Source organism: Anabrus simplex, chromosome 6 (assembly GCF_040414725.1).
Source record: "Anabrus simplex isolate iqAnaSimp1 chromosome 6, ASM4041472v1, whole genome shotgun sequence".
NCBI classification, from domain to species: domain Eukaryota; kingdom Metazoa; phylum Arthropoda; class Insecta; order Orthoptera; family Tettigoniidae; genus Anabrus; species Anabrus simplex.
Window position 1 is genome coordinate 290,130,359 of NC_090270.1, and position 17,711 is coordinate 290,148,069.

The 17,711-nt window shown below is 39.6% G+C and overlaps 1 protein-coding gene across 1 annotated transcript in view; it reads left to right on the forward strand.

Annotated features, from left to right (window-relative positions):
• The window catches only part of LOC136875987 (solute carrier family 7 member 14), a 446,413-nt gene that overhangs the window by 268,375 nt on the left and 160,327 nt on the right, over positions 1 to 17,711 (forward strand). The window contains exon 3 of the mRNA XM_067149601.2: positions 4,536 to 4,766. Coding sequence (XP_067005702.2) covers positions 4,536 to 4,766 — 231 coding nt within the window. The remainder of the gene's footprint in view (positions 1 to 4,535; positions 4,767 to 17,711) is intronic.

Here is a 17,711-nt window from a genome sequence, read left to right on the forward strand (position 1 = left end):
GCCACTGCCTGCTGATGTGCGTCAGAGGAAGAAAGGGAAGGGAGGAGAAGTGGGAAGTGGGAATTGGGAGAAAGAGTTAATGCACGACATAAAAAAACATCCTGAACAGAATCGAAAGGTCACTACTACACCGATGTGAACTGTAAAATGAAGTAGGAGAGGGCATATTGAGCGTCTAATGTAATCAAATCATTGGGCGTTTTGTTTCGTTCATTTCGTATTTCATTCCATTTCCAATGTTTTGAGTGAAGGAATACAGAATTGTGGGGGCAGCAGCGTTGCATCTTCGAGGAAGTGAAATAAAAAAGAACGTTGCTGGAAACGATCTGGTGAATTTCTTGACTGGCAAGTGTGTCTCAATTACAGTGTGTGCAGTCACGGCTGTTTAATAAACGAACTTTGGATATTGTCTGTATTAGACAAGGACAATTCTGCGCGCTTCGAACGAGGAAACTTGTGCACACGCGCGGAGCATTATCTCTGTCTCCGTCGTACATCCCTCTTACATACATCTTCCCCTCCCTCTTCTTCTTTCTCTGAATCACGGCAGCGGCTTGTTCTCTGGCGTAGGAAATACGGCGAGTTCATCAATTGGAATCGCGCTCCTGGACGTAAAAGAGGAACCTCATATTTTCGAAAAGAAAACATCTCCGCCAATCCGCTTGCACCATTTTTTAAGAATAATACGAAGAGCATTCCTGATTTTTTGTCTTACAGTATGATAAACCGTCTATATTCCGGGCTACAAAACGCGGATAATTGTACTTACGGTTGAACGTGATAGTTAACCACGTAGTCCTAATGAATTTTATATTATTTGAAATGATAAAATCAAGGCATGATTTTAGAATACAAGCCTGATTGGTGTGGGCTAAGTGTGAACTCGAAAAAGTGATTTGGAAGGGTTGTATAAAACTTGTACTTCTTCCCATACTGGAATTCTGTATCACTTCATTTTTGAGAACATTTGGAGATTGGGGCCGATGACCTTAGAGGTTAGGCCCCTTTGAACACCAAGCATCATCACCATCGTTTGGAGATAAGATTCTCGGACGACACTTCAACTCTAGCATACCAGACATTCTTCATATTGGTAAAGTTGATTATACGTAAACTTACGGAAAATTACCTTGTCTTCGAGTTCAAGTTCGAAGTAAACTTCGCGCGTAGTTCCTTCTGCACAGAGCACATTTTTTGGTAATATCTGAAGTCATCCCTTTTCAGTTTGGTCTCAATTAATTTTAACTGTTAGGTTCTTCAATCTGCTAAAACTAATTTTGAGTAATACAGTTATAAACTATCTGAAAAAGAAAACATATTGTAACAGTATCATTCTTGAAAGAAAAAATACAAGTATAATACTATTACCATATATTTCGTTGCAGGTATTAAATTTATTACTAAATATTAGTTTTAACCGACTGAAGAACCCAACAGTTATAAATCAGGACAGTTTATACATACGGAAGTAGCCTTCCTTAATGTTCAAGAATTTATCGTCCTATCACAAAGACAGCAGATGTCGGCTCCTTTCTTAATTCGGTCTATATTATTCATTATGCAATAGCATAATACTGAAGTCCTTTTCCTTAGGAATTTTGTGCTGAATCTCTGATGTTGAAGCTCCAAACATTTAGGTCATCAATACTTAGCTATAAATTATTTCAATGTTGTTTTTCGAAACATTAGGGTTATGAAATTTGTTTACAAAGCTCAGGGTATTACCACAGAAAGCAACAGTTTTGCATTATTTTCAGTCAGAAGCATAAACTGGAAAAATGAATATTTAATAACTCGAAAAATATCACGAAGAATGAAGGTGATACATTAAAACTAAGAACGGACACATGTCTTGGTTTGTGAGGTAGTTATAATTTCTTCCTACTGTATGGGTAAGTATAAATGAATCTGTACCTATTATAGGTTGGAAAGCACCTGAGCTACAATATGACAATTACACCTTCGCAACTGTAAATAGAGCGCAATTTACCCACTGCGGGCCAGTTCAATGAATATTTAATTTTCACGACGGCATTTTACTGGAAATATTTTTCAGCGTCTTGGGTCGTGTTCAGTACGATGTAGGTCATCCTGACACAACTGGTAAGATCATTCGGCACGTGGGTTCCGACCTTTCTGGTGTCCGGTTGGCCATTTTTGTTATTTACTTAACATCTCTTCGGTACATACTGTAGGCCTATGTACTCTATGTAGGTACTGTAAGTTTCTTACGAGACGTGACGTTCTCTGAGTGGCCAATGGCCACTTTTCACTTCGCCATGTTAGGCCTTGGAACGTCTTTATATCTCTATGTTGTTCTCTTCAATTCATAACACATCATTTGGTTCGAAAGGTGGGTTCTCGTGGTTTTGGCTCTTCAAGGACACCCATGTTCATTCGACGATCCATCCATTTCACTCTTTCTTCCAAGAGAGGGCTGAAGATATTTGTATAGCTTGTTCCTGAGTTCTTGGTTTTCGAGGACCGTGTTGAAGAGGCGATCAAAGACCGCACTGGCGCACGTGAAGTGATACCCTACTTCAGCGTATATGCTATAAATTGTCGAGTGGTAGCCACCAAAGTCAGGTAAAGTGTTCTATATTGAGCAGGGCCTCACCATTGACCGTGATGAAAGAAACTGGCACGGGTTGGTAAAGACTTGTGTTTTGTAAATTTAAATTCTAAGCTGATACTAGCACAGACTTGATGAAATACATTCAGAATGGCTTCTTCTCTATATTGACTAGAACAACATTTTTGTCTGCGTATATGAGATCAAAACATTAAATTGACGATAACTATGACTCGTACTCTAATAAAATTCCACAACTATTCTCGCTGTACTCTAACAGGGACATGCTGTTCACAGCGTGCGCACAATACATTCCCAAAATTCTGCACGTCGTATACTGTCCGCACAATCACAAAAGCCTTCGTTGACTGTAATGCAAAGTGCCTTGCTACGAAGAATATCCGCTAAACTAAAATTGACAGAGACATATTTCCATCTTAGTATTATCTCATTTGGAACTGACCTTATCGTTCACAGCCAACTGCATTGTTTACAACGTGGGAAGGGAGCAAAATCATTAAAAGGAAACTTCTGAAGAGAATTACCGCAATAATTGTTATACAGGAAATAGGTGGAATTATTAACCATAACTTGAAAATAGCCTCGTATTTATGAACTTCTTGTTTGTTATTTTCCTCTACCTTTAATATAGACCAGTATGATATAACAGCACATCCGTGGTTTGAGTCTTGCCCGATACATCAACCATAATAGCAGGTTGTGAATCTCGCTTGACGTTGTGTGTCACACGAAGATTAATTACTTCCATGCGTACCATAAGTGTACTTCATCATTAGTCAGTGTTCCAGAAAATATGGACAGTGAAGCATGCACGATAGGAGATAGAAACTTCTAACTGATGTCGCATATTCTTTTCACGGAATTATCTCGTTCTATTTTGTGCTACATCGAGTACATTTTCGCTATCAATTCACATGCTTCGTTCTCCTCTTTGACGTTCTTGTCTATTCGGATAATTTATTAAAGGTTATGTAAATACGTTCCCTTTCTAACGATCCCTTCGAAATTAAATTGGCTTAAAAGATGAACTTGAAATAAATAGTATTACGGAAATAAACGCTAAATATCAAGTCAAATTTCAGTTCAATTTTCATTTACTTGTATAACTGAGATAAAATGGATGTACTGAAATACACATATAACGAAATTGATTATTCAGTGATGTCACGGACATTCAAGTATCACAACAACAAACAATACTACTGCACAAAGCATGATCTTTTACATTGAAATCACCATGTGTAAATTGCCGAAACCCCTTCTCACATGTTCTAAACGATGGAGCGTGTCCACCATATGTTTCTACCAGCAAGGAATGACTTTGCATAGCCTTTCTCTTTTGATTACATAATAAAAAGGTATGCGTGCCTCAGAAGTTCTTTTTCAGGCACAAATGTTGACATGATCAGTGACCGATACAACACAGACGCTAATGTTTGATGGACTCAAGTTGTATGTGTTGGTAGGTTGATGTCAGACAAACAAACTGACGTCAAATTCATACGCTGCGTACTGTTCGCTGGCACCATCTCTTAGTGAAACCGAAAATGACTTATGCATACACCTGGCATATGCCCTCTCATGTACATCCTTATCAAAACCATTAAATACCCTCATAACCATCATCCCCATAAGCAATGCAATAGCTAATTAGATTTTTCGGAAGAACTGGAGCATCACTGACAAAAATAATTCACTATTACGTATCACTGTAATCGGTAGCGCGAATCTAAAGTGGATATGCACCTAAACAAATAATTCGAAAATTATGTAAATCAGAATACGGAAACGTTTTACGTCTAAACTGAGGAGCGTATATATCCAATATGTATATTCCGCCTTGGAATTTCTATGGTCCCTTCCTAAAGCTCACTGTTGGTTAAACTTGTGCCTACAGGGTACGATTAAACAAATGACTCATGGTTATGTTCTATTGTTTCAGGTGCTTGTTACGCAGAGTTCGGTGTTCGTGTCCCTCACACGACCGGTTCGGCCTACATGTACAGCTATGTGACAGTTGGTGAATTTATCGCCTTTGTCATTGGCTGGAACATGGTGCTGGAGTATCTGATCGGCACATCGGCGTGCGCATGCGCCCTCAGTGCTTGCTTCGATGCGCTAGCCAATGGTGCCATCAGCAAAGCCGTCGCTGATTCCGTCGGCACCATGTTCGGTAAGTGTCCATAGTGTTAGAATCAGTTGTATAGAAGTATTTGTAGCTGAATTTTCATTGCTGGTGTGGACATTTATGATTTCAAATGCTTCGATTTTAAATCCAGGTAATTAATTTTGAAACTATGTGAGACACAGACGGAGAGGTTCGATAAAAAAGGAAAATTTCGTCGTTGCCGGGACAAAGCCTCCTATGTGATAATATTTGTGGAGATATACTGACCCGCAGCATATACATTATGAAGAGCGAGAATCCCTTGACAAGATGCACACAATATTGCACCTTAGCTGACAGAACCTTACCGGCCAAGGTTCTATGCTAAAATATGTCACATAGGGGTTTTTGTCCGGGCAGCGACGATATGTCTGTTAAAAAATGCTTTATGTTATACCTTCAATTCTTTTAAAGAATAATAATAATGACCAACCGTGTTGTCTTACACGGTCATTGTACATTCATTATCTTAGTCAATGTTTTGTAAAATAAGTTTCCCTTTAGATCTTTGGCTCATGTCGTTTTAACAAGTAAATCACAACTTAAATGACCCAATTTAATTTTGATTTAATGCATTTTTCATTCCAGAGTAGTATACTTTTGATGATCAATAGTATTTTTTTGGCTTACACTACATCCAGTATTTAAAATAAAGGAAGAAACAATGAAGGAACATATAATAATAATAATAATAATAATAATAATAATAATAATAATAATAATAATAATAATAATAATAATAATAATAATAATAATTATTATTATTATTATTATATTATAATTATTATTATAATATTATATTATATAATAATATAATATTATATTATTATTATTATTATTATTATTATTATTATTATTATTATTATTATTATTATTATTATTATTATTATTATTATTATTATTATTATTATTATTATTATTATTATTCCAAGCATTTATCACGCTTAATTGTAGGGTCTGCTGTTTTGCACTTCTTTTTCCACTCGATGCGGTCTTGTGCATCTTCAGGAAAGACTTGCACCACATGCATGTCCTACCGCAGAGTGTCGAGCCAGCGCTTCCTTGGCCTTTCTCGTGGTCTGCGGCACTCAGTACTTACGTTTAATGCCCTTCTCACAATTGAAGAACCGTTTCTGCGTAGCACGTGACCATACCATCACAAACGATTCTCTCGCATTTTCTCTGGAACTGGGGCCACACTAAATGCAATACACACATTCTAATTTCTGACGTGGTCCAGTCTAGTGAGTCCATTGGCCAACGAAGCATCTTCATCTCTATGACATGCGGCTGTTTTTCGTGTCGCCTTGTGACAGGCCAACACTCCGTTCTATACAGTGCCACTGGTCTAATGATGGTTCTATATATTTTGTATTTCTGATACATTGGCACCCTCCAATCAAAAACGACTCCTATAACTTCATCCAGGGAGCTTCGAAATCCATCCAATTGGATAAGTGATCTTAGTTATTTGAATTGAGATGTTTTCAGAATATCAACGCCGTTGATGTTAATTGATCCATTAATTTGTATCCCACACTCTCGGTGATCAGTCTTCCCGACGTTAAGTTGCAGGCCATATCCATCAAAGGCGTTTTTACAACGCTAGACTAGTTGTTGCAAATCTTGACGGGACTCACAGGCGATCATAACATCATCAGCATAGAGTAGAGTCCAAGGATGAGGTCTTAATACTTCTACACTACTCTAAAAATATTATTTACACAAGAGCATTTGATTTCACACATTCCCCTTAATTGTTCACCTCCGCAGATTTAAAACGAACAGGGTACTGTACCAACGTATCATGGTATGGAATGTCCTTACAACGAATCAATTGAAGGGCTGCCCTTATGCTCTGGATCCTCTTTTTGTGAATGGACACTGAAGAAACATAGACTATTCCATATCTGTAGGTAACTGATCTTTCACAATGCCGAATTAATGTCGAATTACTCGAATGTCAAAGGAACCAAATGAACAAGAATCAGATTGGTCCTGGACATGTAATTTTGACGAGATGTTAAGATTTTACGTTTTTAAAAACTCCGGTGAAATATATCGACTTTCACAGATTTTAGGAATTAAAACACTTTACTACTCGGATGGACGTTATATCATTACCTCATTTAAGTAAGAATGTAGACACAAATGATTCTTCAAATGACCGATTCGATTAGTATACAGAGAAGTGCCATTATAAATTATAAATTGACCGTGCACAAACCTTCTTCTGTGGAATCATCAGAACCAGGGAGCCTGCCTATCGCAACTTGAGCACTAACCAAATGCTTGGGAAAGTAAAACTCAAAAATTGTTCTGCTCGGAGGAAGGTAGACGACTTAAAGCTGCTATACAAAGTGGCTAATAGTTTATTTAGATCTCCAGAATTACTTTCCTTGTTTCCTCTCCACGTTCCTTCCCGTCGTACCAGAATTAAGACCCTCTTTCTTATTCCTTACTCCCGGCTTTCTCTTACCCAAAGCTCCTTCTCTATGCGTATTCCAAAATGTTTAATAACTTATCTTTCAACAAGAATCTAGATATCTTTCTATCGTATCCTTCCTTCTGTCATGATACTTCTCATACAACTTAAGTTTCCTTCTACCGAGCAAGTTGGCCGTGCGGTGAGGGTCACGCAGCTGTGAGTTTGCATCCGGGAGGTAGTGGGTTCGAACCCCACTGTCGGCAGCCCTGAAGATGGTTTCCGTGGTTTCCCGTTTTCACACCATCCAAATACTGGGGTTGTACCTTCATTGAGGCCACGGCGGCCGCTTCCTTCCCACTCCTAGGCCTATCCCATCGTCGCGATAAGACCTCTTATTGTCGGTGGGACGTAAAGCAAATTTTTAAAAATTCTAATTTTCCTTCTTGTTCTTTCCTCTCTCTTCTCTTGTATTCTGTGTATATTCCTTTGTTTATGTCGTTGTTTATTTAAATATGTACATTGTACAGTTTTACTGAGTATATTTGTTTAAATAAATAAATAAATAAATAAATCTATAATATTATAAAATGAAGTGTCTGTCTGTCTGTCTGTCTGTCTGTCTGTCTGTGCGCGATGCCCAGCAAAATCTACAGCACGTAGAGATCTGAATTTTTGAACATAGGTAGATGGAAAGGGGTCCGGATGCACCTCGAAGCCGGAATTTTCATTTTCGCTTTCGTTGGTGAGTTATGAACGAAAAACCATCGGAAAACGTGCATTGGGATATGACAATCCAACGTACTGTCACCAAGATTATCCCCCTGTGGGTGGGGGCGGTAGAATAGCACCCACGGTATCCCCTGCCTGTCGTAAGAGGCGACTAAAAGGGGCCTCAGGGGCTCTGAACTTTGGAGCGTGGGATGGCGACCACGGGGCCCTTATCTGAGTCCTGGCATTGCTTCCACTTACTTGTGCCAGGCTTCTCACTTTCATCTGTCCTATCCGACCTCTCTTGGTCAACTCTTGTTCTTTTCCGACCCCGACGCTATTAGGTTTGCGAGGGCTAGGGAGTCTTTCAATTTCACGCCCTTCGTGGCCCTTGTCTTTCTTTGACCGATATCTTCATTTTTCGAAAGTGTCGGATCCCTTCCTTTTTTCCCTCTGATTAGTGTTATATAGAGGATGGTTGCCTAGTTGTACTTCCTCTTAAAACAATAATCACCACCACCACCACCTGTCACCAAGATTAAATGCATAGAGTCGCTGTTGCTAGGCAACGTACATAAGATAGGTAGAGAATACAATATTCAAGAAGCCATTTTACGTTCAGGACGTAGGAAGCTGTTTTTGGTCTTATATAGTGGGAGGGCATATGACGGTGTTGATGATGATTCGTCCGTCGGATCGGGACGTTAAGTCTTGAGCTATTCGAGAGGAGTGGCACATGTGCCGGCGCCGGGTTTCATCCTTTTCATTCTTGCTATCATATATCATGTCTTACATTTCTTTCAACAAGCAAGTTTTGCAAGAATTATCCGATGTTCTACACAGTTACAAGTCTATCGACTACACGGCAGAGCTTCGAAAGACTTGGAGTCACCTGGAGTACCCTCGAACATCTTAGAGCGGACGATTGTGGCACCAATTATCCTTCTTAAGAATAAGAATCCTTCCCTCTGCAATGAAAACGACTCTGAAACTGATGACTAATATTATTGAAGCCATTCTCATGATTGGGCATGCCGCGAGCGAAGTAATATTCACTCCTCGGATTCGAATAATTTCTTCGGATATACAGTTTAAGTTTAGATCTCTGCAGTGTTCAAAATAAAGATTCTCTATGTAATAATAAAGCAAGCATAATCTTCTTCTTCTTACTATATATAAAAGTGGATGTATGCATGTATGTTTGTGTGTAAATGACACATCTCCTCCTAAACCACTGGAGCAATTTCATCCAAACTTGGTACACTTACGACTTACTATCTGGAGACGAGCACTGTGGGGGGTAAGCCATCCGTAGCTCTCTTAGGGGAGGGGGCCAGGGGGGCAAGATATAAAAAATCGAAAAAAGTGCCGAATCCACAGTTTTCGGGATCTCTGAGATGAACAGTGACACTCCCCATTTTTCAAATGTCAACAATCTGCTCCCTTTTGCATGGGGGGGGGGGCGAGGGGGGAGTGAGATATAAAATTAAACGAAAATAATGTCGAATACATAGTTTTCGGAGGTCGCCGAAGTGAATTGTATACTCTAGATTTTTAGTATCAGGAGACAAACAACGTGGGGGTAAGAAATCCCAGGAACCCTTAGGGCCGTGGGGGTGAGGGGGATCAGATAAACAAATTAACGAAAATACTGTCGAATTCATACTTTTTGGGGTCGCTGAGATGAATAATGGCACCCCGGATTTTTTTAAAAAAAAGCTCGAGTTCAACCGCCTTTGGGGTGGGGGCCAGGGGGGAGTGATATATAAAATTAAATGAAAATAGTGTCGAATACATAGTTTCCGGGGTCGCCGAGGTAAATTGTACACGCCGGATTTTCAGTATCAGGAGACAAACCACGTGGGGGTAAGACAGACCAGGAACCCTTTGGGGCAGGGGGTGCGAGGGGGCTGAGATATAAAAATCATCGAAAATAGTGTCGAATCCATACTTTTCGGGGTCGCTGAGATCAACAGTGACACTCCGGAATTTGTTAAAGTCCACGTTCAGCCCCCTTCGAGGTGGGGGGCGATGGGAGAGTGATATATAGAAATAATAATGATATATAGAAATAATAGTGTCGAATACATAGTCGCTGAGGTGAATAGTGACACTCCGATTTTTCAGTATCAGGAGGCAAACCACGTGGGGGTAAAACTCCCCAGGAACCCTTACGGGCGGGGAGGGGGGCAAGGGGACTGAGATATACAAATCATCGAATGTAGTGTCGAATCCATACTTTTCGGGATCGCTGAGATGAATAGTAACATTCCGATGTTTTGAAACTCAAAGTTTAGCCCCATTTAGGTTGGGGGAAGGGGGAGTGAGATATAATAGTAATCGAATTTACTGCCGGATCCATAGTTTTCCGGGTCGCCGAGATGAATAGTAACATTCCGTATGTTTAAAGTCTAACTTCAGCCCCCTTTGGCATAGGGGGTGAGAAAGAGGGAACAAATAAATTGTCAGAAATGACCGAGATAATGGACGTGTGTATGTTCCAGTATGACTTTCAAGTATAACTTACCACCTGGAAAACGTACTGTGGGAGTAAGACGCCCCTAGAACCACTAGGGAAGCGGGTAAAATATTATCCACACTAATAAATGGAAGTCTGTTTGGCGCGATCTATATATACTGTATTACATATATACACTGACTGACAGAGCAAATGCAACACCAAGAAGGAGTGGTCAGAACTTTATGCCAATTGCAGGGTAGACGGACGTCACTGAGGTATGCTCATGATGTGAAATGCGCCGCTGTGCTGCGCACGTAGCGAACGATAAACGGGACACGGCGTTGGCGAATGGCCCACTTCGTACCGTGATTTCTCAGCCGACAGTCATTGTAGAACGTGTTGTCGTGTGCCACAGGACACGTGTATAGCTAAGAATGCCAGGCCGCCGTCAACGGAGGCATTTCCAGCAGACAGACGACTTTACGAGGGGTATGGTGATCGGGCTGAGAAGGGCAGGTTGGTCGCTTCGTCAAATCGCAGCCGATACCCATGGGGATGTGTCAACGGTGCAGCGCCTGTGGCGAAGATGGTTGGCGCAGGGACATGTGGCACGTGCGAGGGGTCCAGGCGCAGACCGAGTGACGTCAGCACGCGAGGATCGGCGCATCCGCCGCCAAGTGGTGGCAGCCCCGCACGCCACGTCAACCGCCATTCTTCAGCATGTGCAAGACACCCTGGCTGTTCCAATATCGACCAGAACAATTTCCCGTCGATTGGTTGAAGGAGGCCTGCACTCCCGGCGTCCGCTCAGAAGACTACCATTGACTCCACAGCATAGACGTGCACGCCTGGCATGGGTGCCGGGCTAGAGCGACTTGGATGAGGGAATGGCGGAACGTCGTGTTCTCCGATGAGTCACGCTTCTGTTCTGTCAGTGATAGTCACCGCAGACGAGTGTGGCGTCGGCGTGGAGAAAGGTCAAATCCGGCAGTAACTGTGGAGCGCCCTACCGCTAGACAACGCGGCATCATGGTTTGGGGCGCTATTGCGTATGATTCCACGTCACCTCTAGTGCGTATTCAAGGCACGTTAAATGCCCGCCGCTACGTGCAGCATGTGCTGCGGCCGGTGGCACTCCCGTACCTTCAGGGGTTGCCCAATGCTCTGTTTCAGCAGGATAATGCCCACCCACACACTGCTCGCATCTCCCAACAGGCTCTACGAGGTGTACAGATGCTTCCGTGGCCAGCGTACTCTCCGGATCTCTCACCAATCGAACACGTGTGGAATATCATTGGACGCCGTTTGCAAACTCTGCCCCAGCCTCGTACGGACGACCAACTGTGGCAAATGGTTGACAGAGAATGGAGAACCATCCCTCAGGACACCATCCGCACTCTTATTGACTCTGTACCTCGACGTGTTTCTGCGTGCATCGCCGCTCGCGGTGGTCCTACATCCTACTGAGTCGATGCCGTGCGCATTGTGTAACCTGCATATCGGTTTGAAATAAACATCAATTATTCGTCCGTGCCGTCTCTGTTTTTTCCCCAACTTTCACCCCTTTCGAACCACTCCTTCTCGGTGTTGCATTTGCTCTGTCAGTCAGTGTATATAAATTAAGGCATAAAAATGAAAACAGACGTAAATTAGTGAGACCATTCTAGGCATCTTAGAAATTTAAAACTTGGTACCAGACAACCTGATGACTTCAGGATCCCTAGAAAAATCTCAAATTCCCATAATTCTCTAAGGGATACATGCTGGGAAGTTCAAACCTGCATAAGAACCTGATATTTATCCAGAACCTACATGTTTTATGGGCTTAACAGTTTCCTTAAAATCCTGATTTTTAACCCACTCCCCCATATCAAGATCGCAGCACAATCTCCAGGACAAGTTAGAGAATTAAAATTTTGCAAAATTGTAGCTTTTAGCATGTAACGGACGGCAAATTTACGAGATGTTTAAAAATTTTATTTTTTACCCTGAAAAATATCGAAATATGGAGGCAATTTTAATGACGGTGCAGTCCTTCCTTTCGATGTATTTCGTGGCTAAACGGTAAATCGTATCACAAAACGGATGGCACAATCTCTGTTCAATTTGGGGTGATCTACAACTTCGGTCCTATGAACTTTTGTCGTATCTCTATCCCTTATACATTACATTTTTCTCTATTTCTGGATTTACCTAAATTTTGCACTTTGTACACGTACAATTATTGGTTTGATTAACTTATAGGAAAGATGGGATCATCAAAATCTACACGAATATTGGCCCACCCAACAGCCATATGTGAGCCAAATTCTATGTTTGAAGCTGTCGCGTAAGTATCTGAAAAGTAATGCACTGTGTGAAAATCTTACACAAATTTCACCCTATTCAACGTTTCTAAAACATTTATGAATTGTGGTAGACAAGTGCAACTGTCGTTATCATCACAACTCCACAACTCGCACTTTACATTGGAAACATCTTCTGCGGACCCCCCTATGCTTTTTCTCGGATAACGCAAATTTACATGCAATTTTAAAATTGTTATTAACTTCATGTACAGTAATTTACTTCGATATCCGTATACAATCTGAAATACCGTAGCGAAGCACGGGTACAATTGCTAGTAAATAAATAAATAAATAAATAGATAGATAAATAAATAAATAAATAAATAAATAAATAAATAAATAAATAAATAAATAAATAAATAAATAAATAAATAAATAAATAAATAAATAAATAAATAAATAAATAATATCTATTGCCTCAAAGCAGCACTGAGATGATGGTGTGAGAGGATTCACTTGAAATATAAAATATCAATGTAATGAGGCTAAAAGAGCATCACATTTACTTCTTTGGCGGTAGAAGTATAAGTCGTCATAAATTCATAACGTTTCGTGTTTTACACACCATTTTTGGCATCCCTTGTTTGACCACAGATTTTATGAAACGCAGTCCCACAGTAATTCCTTACCATACCTAAAGACAGCGATGTGCAGTTGTAACACTTAAACACCCACAGCTGTCATCGACTTCAGGCAAGTTAAATCCAAGAAGTTTAAAACCAAAGGACCACGATAAACTGACGCGTCACTGAGAAGAGGTGATGACTACAGACGTTACCATCGTTCTTTTCGCGAGAGAGACAGAGTGCAGGATTTAAAATAATAAAACGCAACATTTATGATTAGAGACAAGTACGCATTCTAGAAAATTCACGGTGATATGAATATACAGTAAAAAAACCAACACACAGATTATCTCTTGTATATTATCTTAAATACCGGGCTGAATGGTTAATATGGTTGAGGCGCTGGCTTTCTAACCCCAACTTGGCAGATGTAATCCTGGCTCAGTCCATGGTATGTGAAGGTGCTAAAATACGTCAGCCTCGGTTCGGTAGATTTTCTAGCACGCAAAAGAACTCATGTGGAACAAAATTTCCGCATCTCGGCGTCTCCGAAAACCGTCAAATAGTTGTTGGTGGGATATAAAGCCAATAATATTATTAAATTTTAAGATATAAAATATTGACGTAACTATGACTTTAATCACAAACTATTGCCGTTGATTTTCCTGTGGAAATCCTTTGCAAAAAAAATTCTCTTTCGTAGCCTACATTTAAATTAGCAGCCGGTGTTTCTGTTGAGTACAATCATTGAATACAATATTTGAGTGCTGGTCTCTGAGTCTAATATTTCAAACGCAATCATATTAAATATACAACAAGTAATTACATCCTGATTATTTCCCATTATTTGTTATTTCACACAATGCTATCACATGTTAAAAACTAGACAATTAAACAAACAAAAATATGAAACGTTTATATATATGTAATTCTCTGAATTATACGCATCACAGTTTAAACACGTTGTTCATACAATTAATTCCCTTTACAAGTACGACTGGAAAACATTATTATGTCGGGATGCAACACATAGTTGTATGTTACATTACAACAAGATATTTTTGTTAAAGCTTTTAGTCCACGTCCAGTCCTAATTCATAAGGCAAAGATATATTCTTTAAGGTCTACGGACAATAAACATCTCCATATATATCTCTTACATAAATGGAATCCTCCTCAAATAAAGCTTGTTTGCTACACGCTACGGGTCATGTAACCGGTGAGTTCGAAGCGCATTTTCGGCAGACTTGCAGATGGTTTTTCGTAGCTCCCCATTCACTAGAAAGATATCCAAAAGTCTATATCAGTTAATGCCGTGGATCCCACTTTAACTCTCGTAGCACTTTCCCACATCGTCAAAGAAAGTCCTTTCTTAAATATACTTTTTTTTTTTCTTTACAATTTTGCATTAGGTCTCACCGACACAGACAGGTCTTATAGCGACGACAGGATAGGAAAGTATTAGGAATAAGAAGGAAGCGACCATGACCTTAATTAAGGTGCAGACCTAGTATTTGTTTGGTGTTAAAATGGAAAACCACGAAAAACATGGGCTGTTTACAGTGGGGTTCGAATCCACAATCTCCTTAATGCAAGCTCACAGCTGTAGTGAATGTCTACATGAGATAGCTAGCTAGATAGATAGATAGATAAAGCCTTTATTTTCTGTGGCGAAGTTAGGGCTCTTGGCCCTTTCTTACACTTAACCACACACATACTGTTATTATTCCATACAATGACATTAACTTAAAATACCAAGAACTACAAATAACACTAATTTTTAAGACAAAAATATGAATATATACATGCAAAGAAGAATGAAAGAAATAGTAACTGCCTACATAATACAGGTTTGAGGAAAAAAATCGATACACAACGAAAGAAATACGAATGTAAAAATACTAATAAGCTTAATAAAAATACTAAATGAAATTTAACTAATTGTATCCTAGATCTGAGTTAAATACTGTACTTACTACTAGCTATTTTTAGACTACTTCTACTTCGTAAATACAATATGGTTGTTTTAAATTTAATTTAAATTATCATATTAAACCAATATTTAATTTATTGTGCAATAATCTCATATCATTTTCACACACAATCACTCATTCCACTCATACAGGTACTGTACCTTGCTGGCAGCACTTAACGAGGAACTGCTGGTAAGAGGTTTTAGCGAAGTTAGAGCGAAGTTAAACGGGTAGCTAATAAGCAAATAAATAAACATCATATATCCGTATATCAATATTACTGAAACTTCTGCCGCTGTGACATAAGAGTTTTTACCTTAATGGCCAGTTACGGGAGTCTAGAACACATTATAAAGCCTGCATTACTTTCCTTTTCTGTATACTATTACTAAAACTTGTAATATAAGGTGCAATCAAAACGTTTCCGTTTGATGGCGTTGTTGCAGCGGACATGCAGCGTAGCACGACTCCGATGGGGGTATATAAGCACGGACATGTAGGCAAAGGTATTAGTGTGGCAGCCGAGGTGCGTGTGTTAAATGCAGCCACGTGAACCATGGTGAAGTTATTGCCAAATGCGACCAAACAGGACCAACGTGCTGTTATTCTGTTCTTGGCTGCCGAAGGACAAACACCGGTGGACATCCATCGCAGAATGAAGACTGTGTATGAGGCAGCATGTCTGTCGAAAACCACCGTTATGGGATGGTGCACCAAGTTTCGTGCGGGTCGTGCACGAAATTTAGTCTCCGACGTAGCCACTGTATAAATTCTATGTTATGCTCATATAAATCGTCGTTGCCGGGACATAACCTCCTATGGGATAATATTTTTGGAGATATACTGACCCGCGACTCATACATTATGAAGAGCGAGAATGCCTTGACAATATTCACACAATATTGCACCTTAGGCGACAGAACCTTACCGGCCAAAGTTGTAAGCTAAAATATTTCACACAGGAGGTTTTGTCCCGGCAGCGACGAAATTCTGAAAATAAAAGTCACACCTCCATATTTCGGATTGCTAAAAATGGAAGTTCCATCGGCTCGAATCTCTTATTCATATAAAACTAGAATCTCGTTTTTTGCTTGATCTTTTCGCCATAATCTACTGGAAATCTTACGGTGAATTATAATTAGGTGTTTCAAAGGTAAAATTATATCCATACCATTCTGTAACTACAATCATCACATTATGAATAAGTTAGAGTAATTTCTATTAATGGAATAGTGAAAGCTTTGTGTTTTGTTAATATTCTAACTAGTGTCATTTCAATATTTCTTTGGGCATAACCTGGGATTTGAGAAATGCCTAAGATAGAAGAATCTAAATTTTGTACAGATGGATAAACTTAGTATTTGTTATGGTATGTGTTTACAAACAATCTACATCATCGTCAAACCAGAAACTCTATAAAACCATTGGAAAATACTACGACGATGAGGGAAGGAGACTGATCTTTAATGAATACATTTCATATGGTTAGAGTGAATTAGTAGTGAATCTGCAATCAGCAGCCTCACTCCCAGAATATGTGATTCAAATTCATTTCTTCGACTGCAAATTGTGGAAATGGAAATATATGAAATTAAGCTTTCTCTCTAGCTTATTTTCTTTCCAGGAGTAATCAACAAAATCTCACAGTTTATCTCACACATTCAAAGAATACTTGTTAATTTAGAGAAATTTCTTCACGAATTGGTGCTGGTGCAGGTTCTTAAGCAGTTATAAGTTTATGCATGTATATTAATTTAAGTATTGGAATAAAACGAGGACGAACGAGATTGGATTGACCTCGTAGCACCAATCAGTTTGCTGTAATTAGACAGAGCTTTTAACGAAATTAAAAAGGAACATGATCAGCCTCAGATAATATTTGATCATAGCAGATACAAATATTAGTGTTGAAGTCTAAGAAACGGATTCTGCAACTCTTCAACAAAGGCATAAACTAATGTCAAATTCTAAACGTATGGTAGAAGAGCATAGTAATCTCTAATAAGGGAGAAAACTATTACAAGATCTTTTGAGCTGTTGCAGTTCTATGCCAGCTCTATAAACGACTTAACAAATGGTTTAAAACAGCCTCCGTTCATACATCAAGAAAGCTGGATTTCACCGTTGTAAAATCTCCTGTGGGCAATTGCTGAATCTTAAACAGATCATGGAGACAGGATGTAAAGCTCTCAAGGTGATAGGTGTAGTTTTCGTAGATTAATCAGCAGCGTAAAAAACGGATAAACATAAACTCATACTTGTCAAAATCTACAATCTGCTAAAGGATATCGAACAACCACATTTATCGCCCCTCTCCTTCAGAACATTCCTGTACATTGTTGACTGCCAGTGGCAGTGCAGTTGTTAACTAGTTCAACAAAATGACTTTTCCCAAGAAGATGAATTTTGTACAACATGTATACAACGGCCAATAAATTAGACCAATCACCAGGAGTTTCTTGTGTGC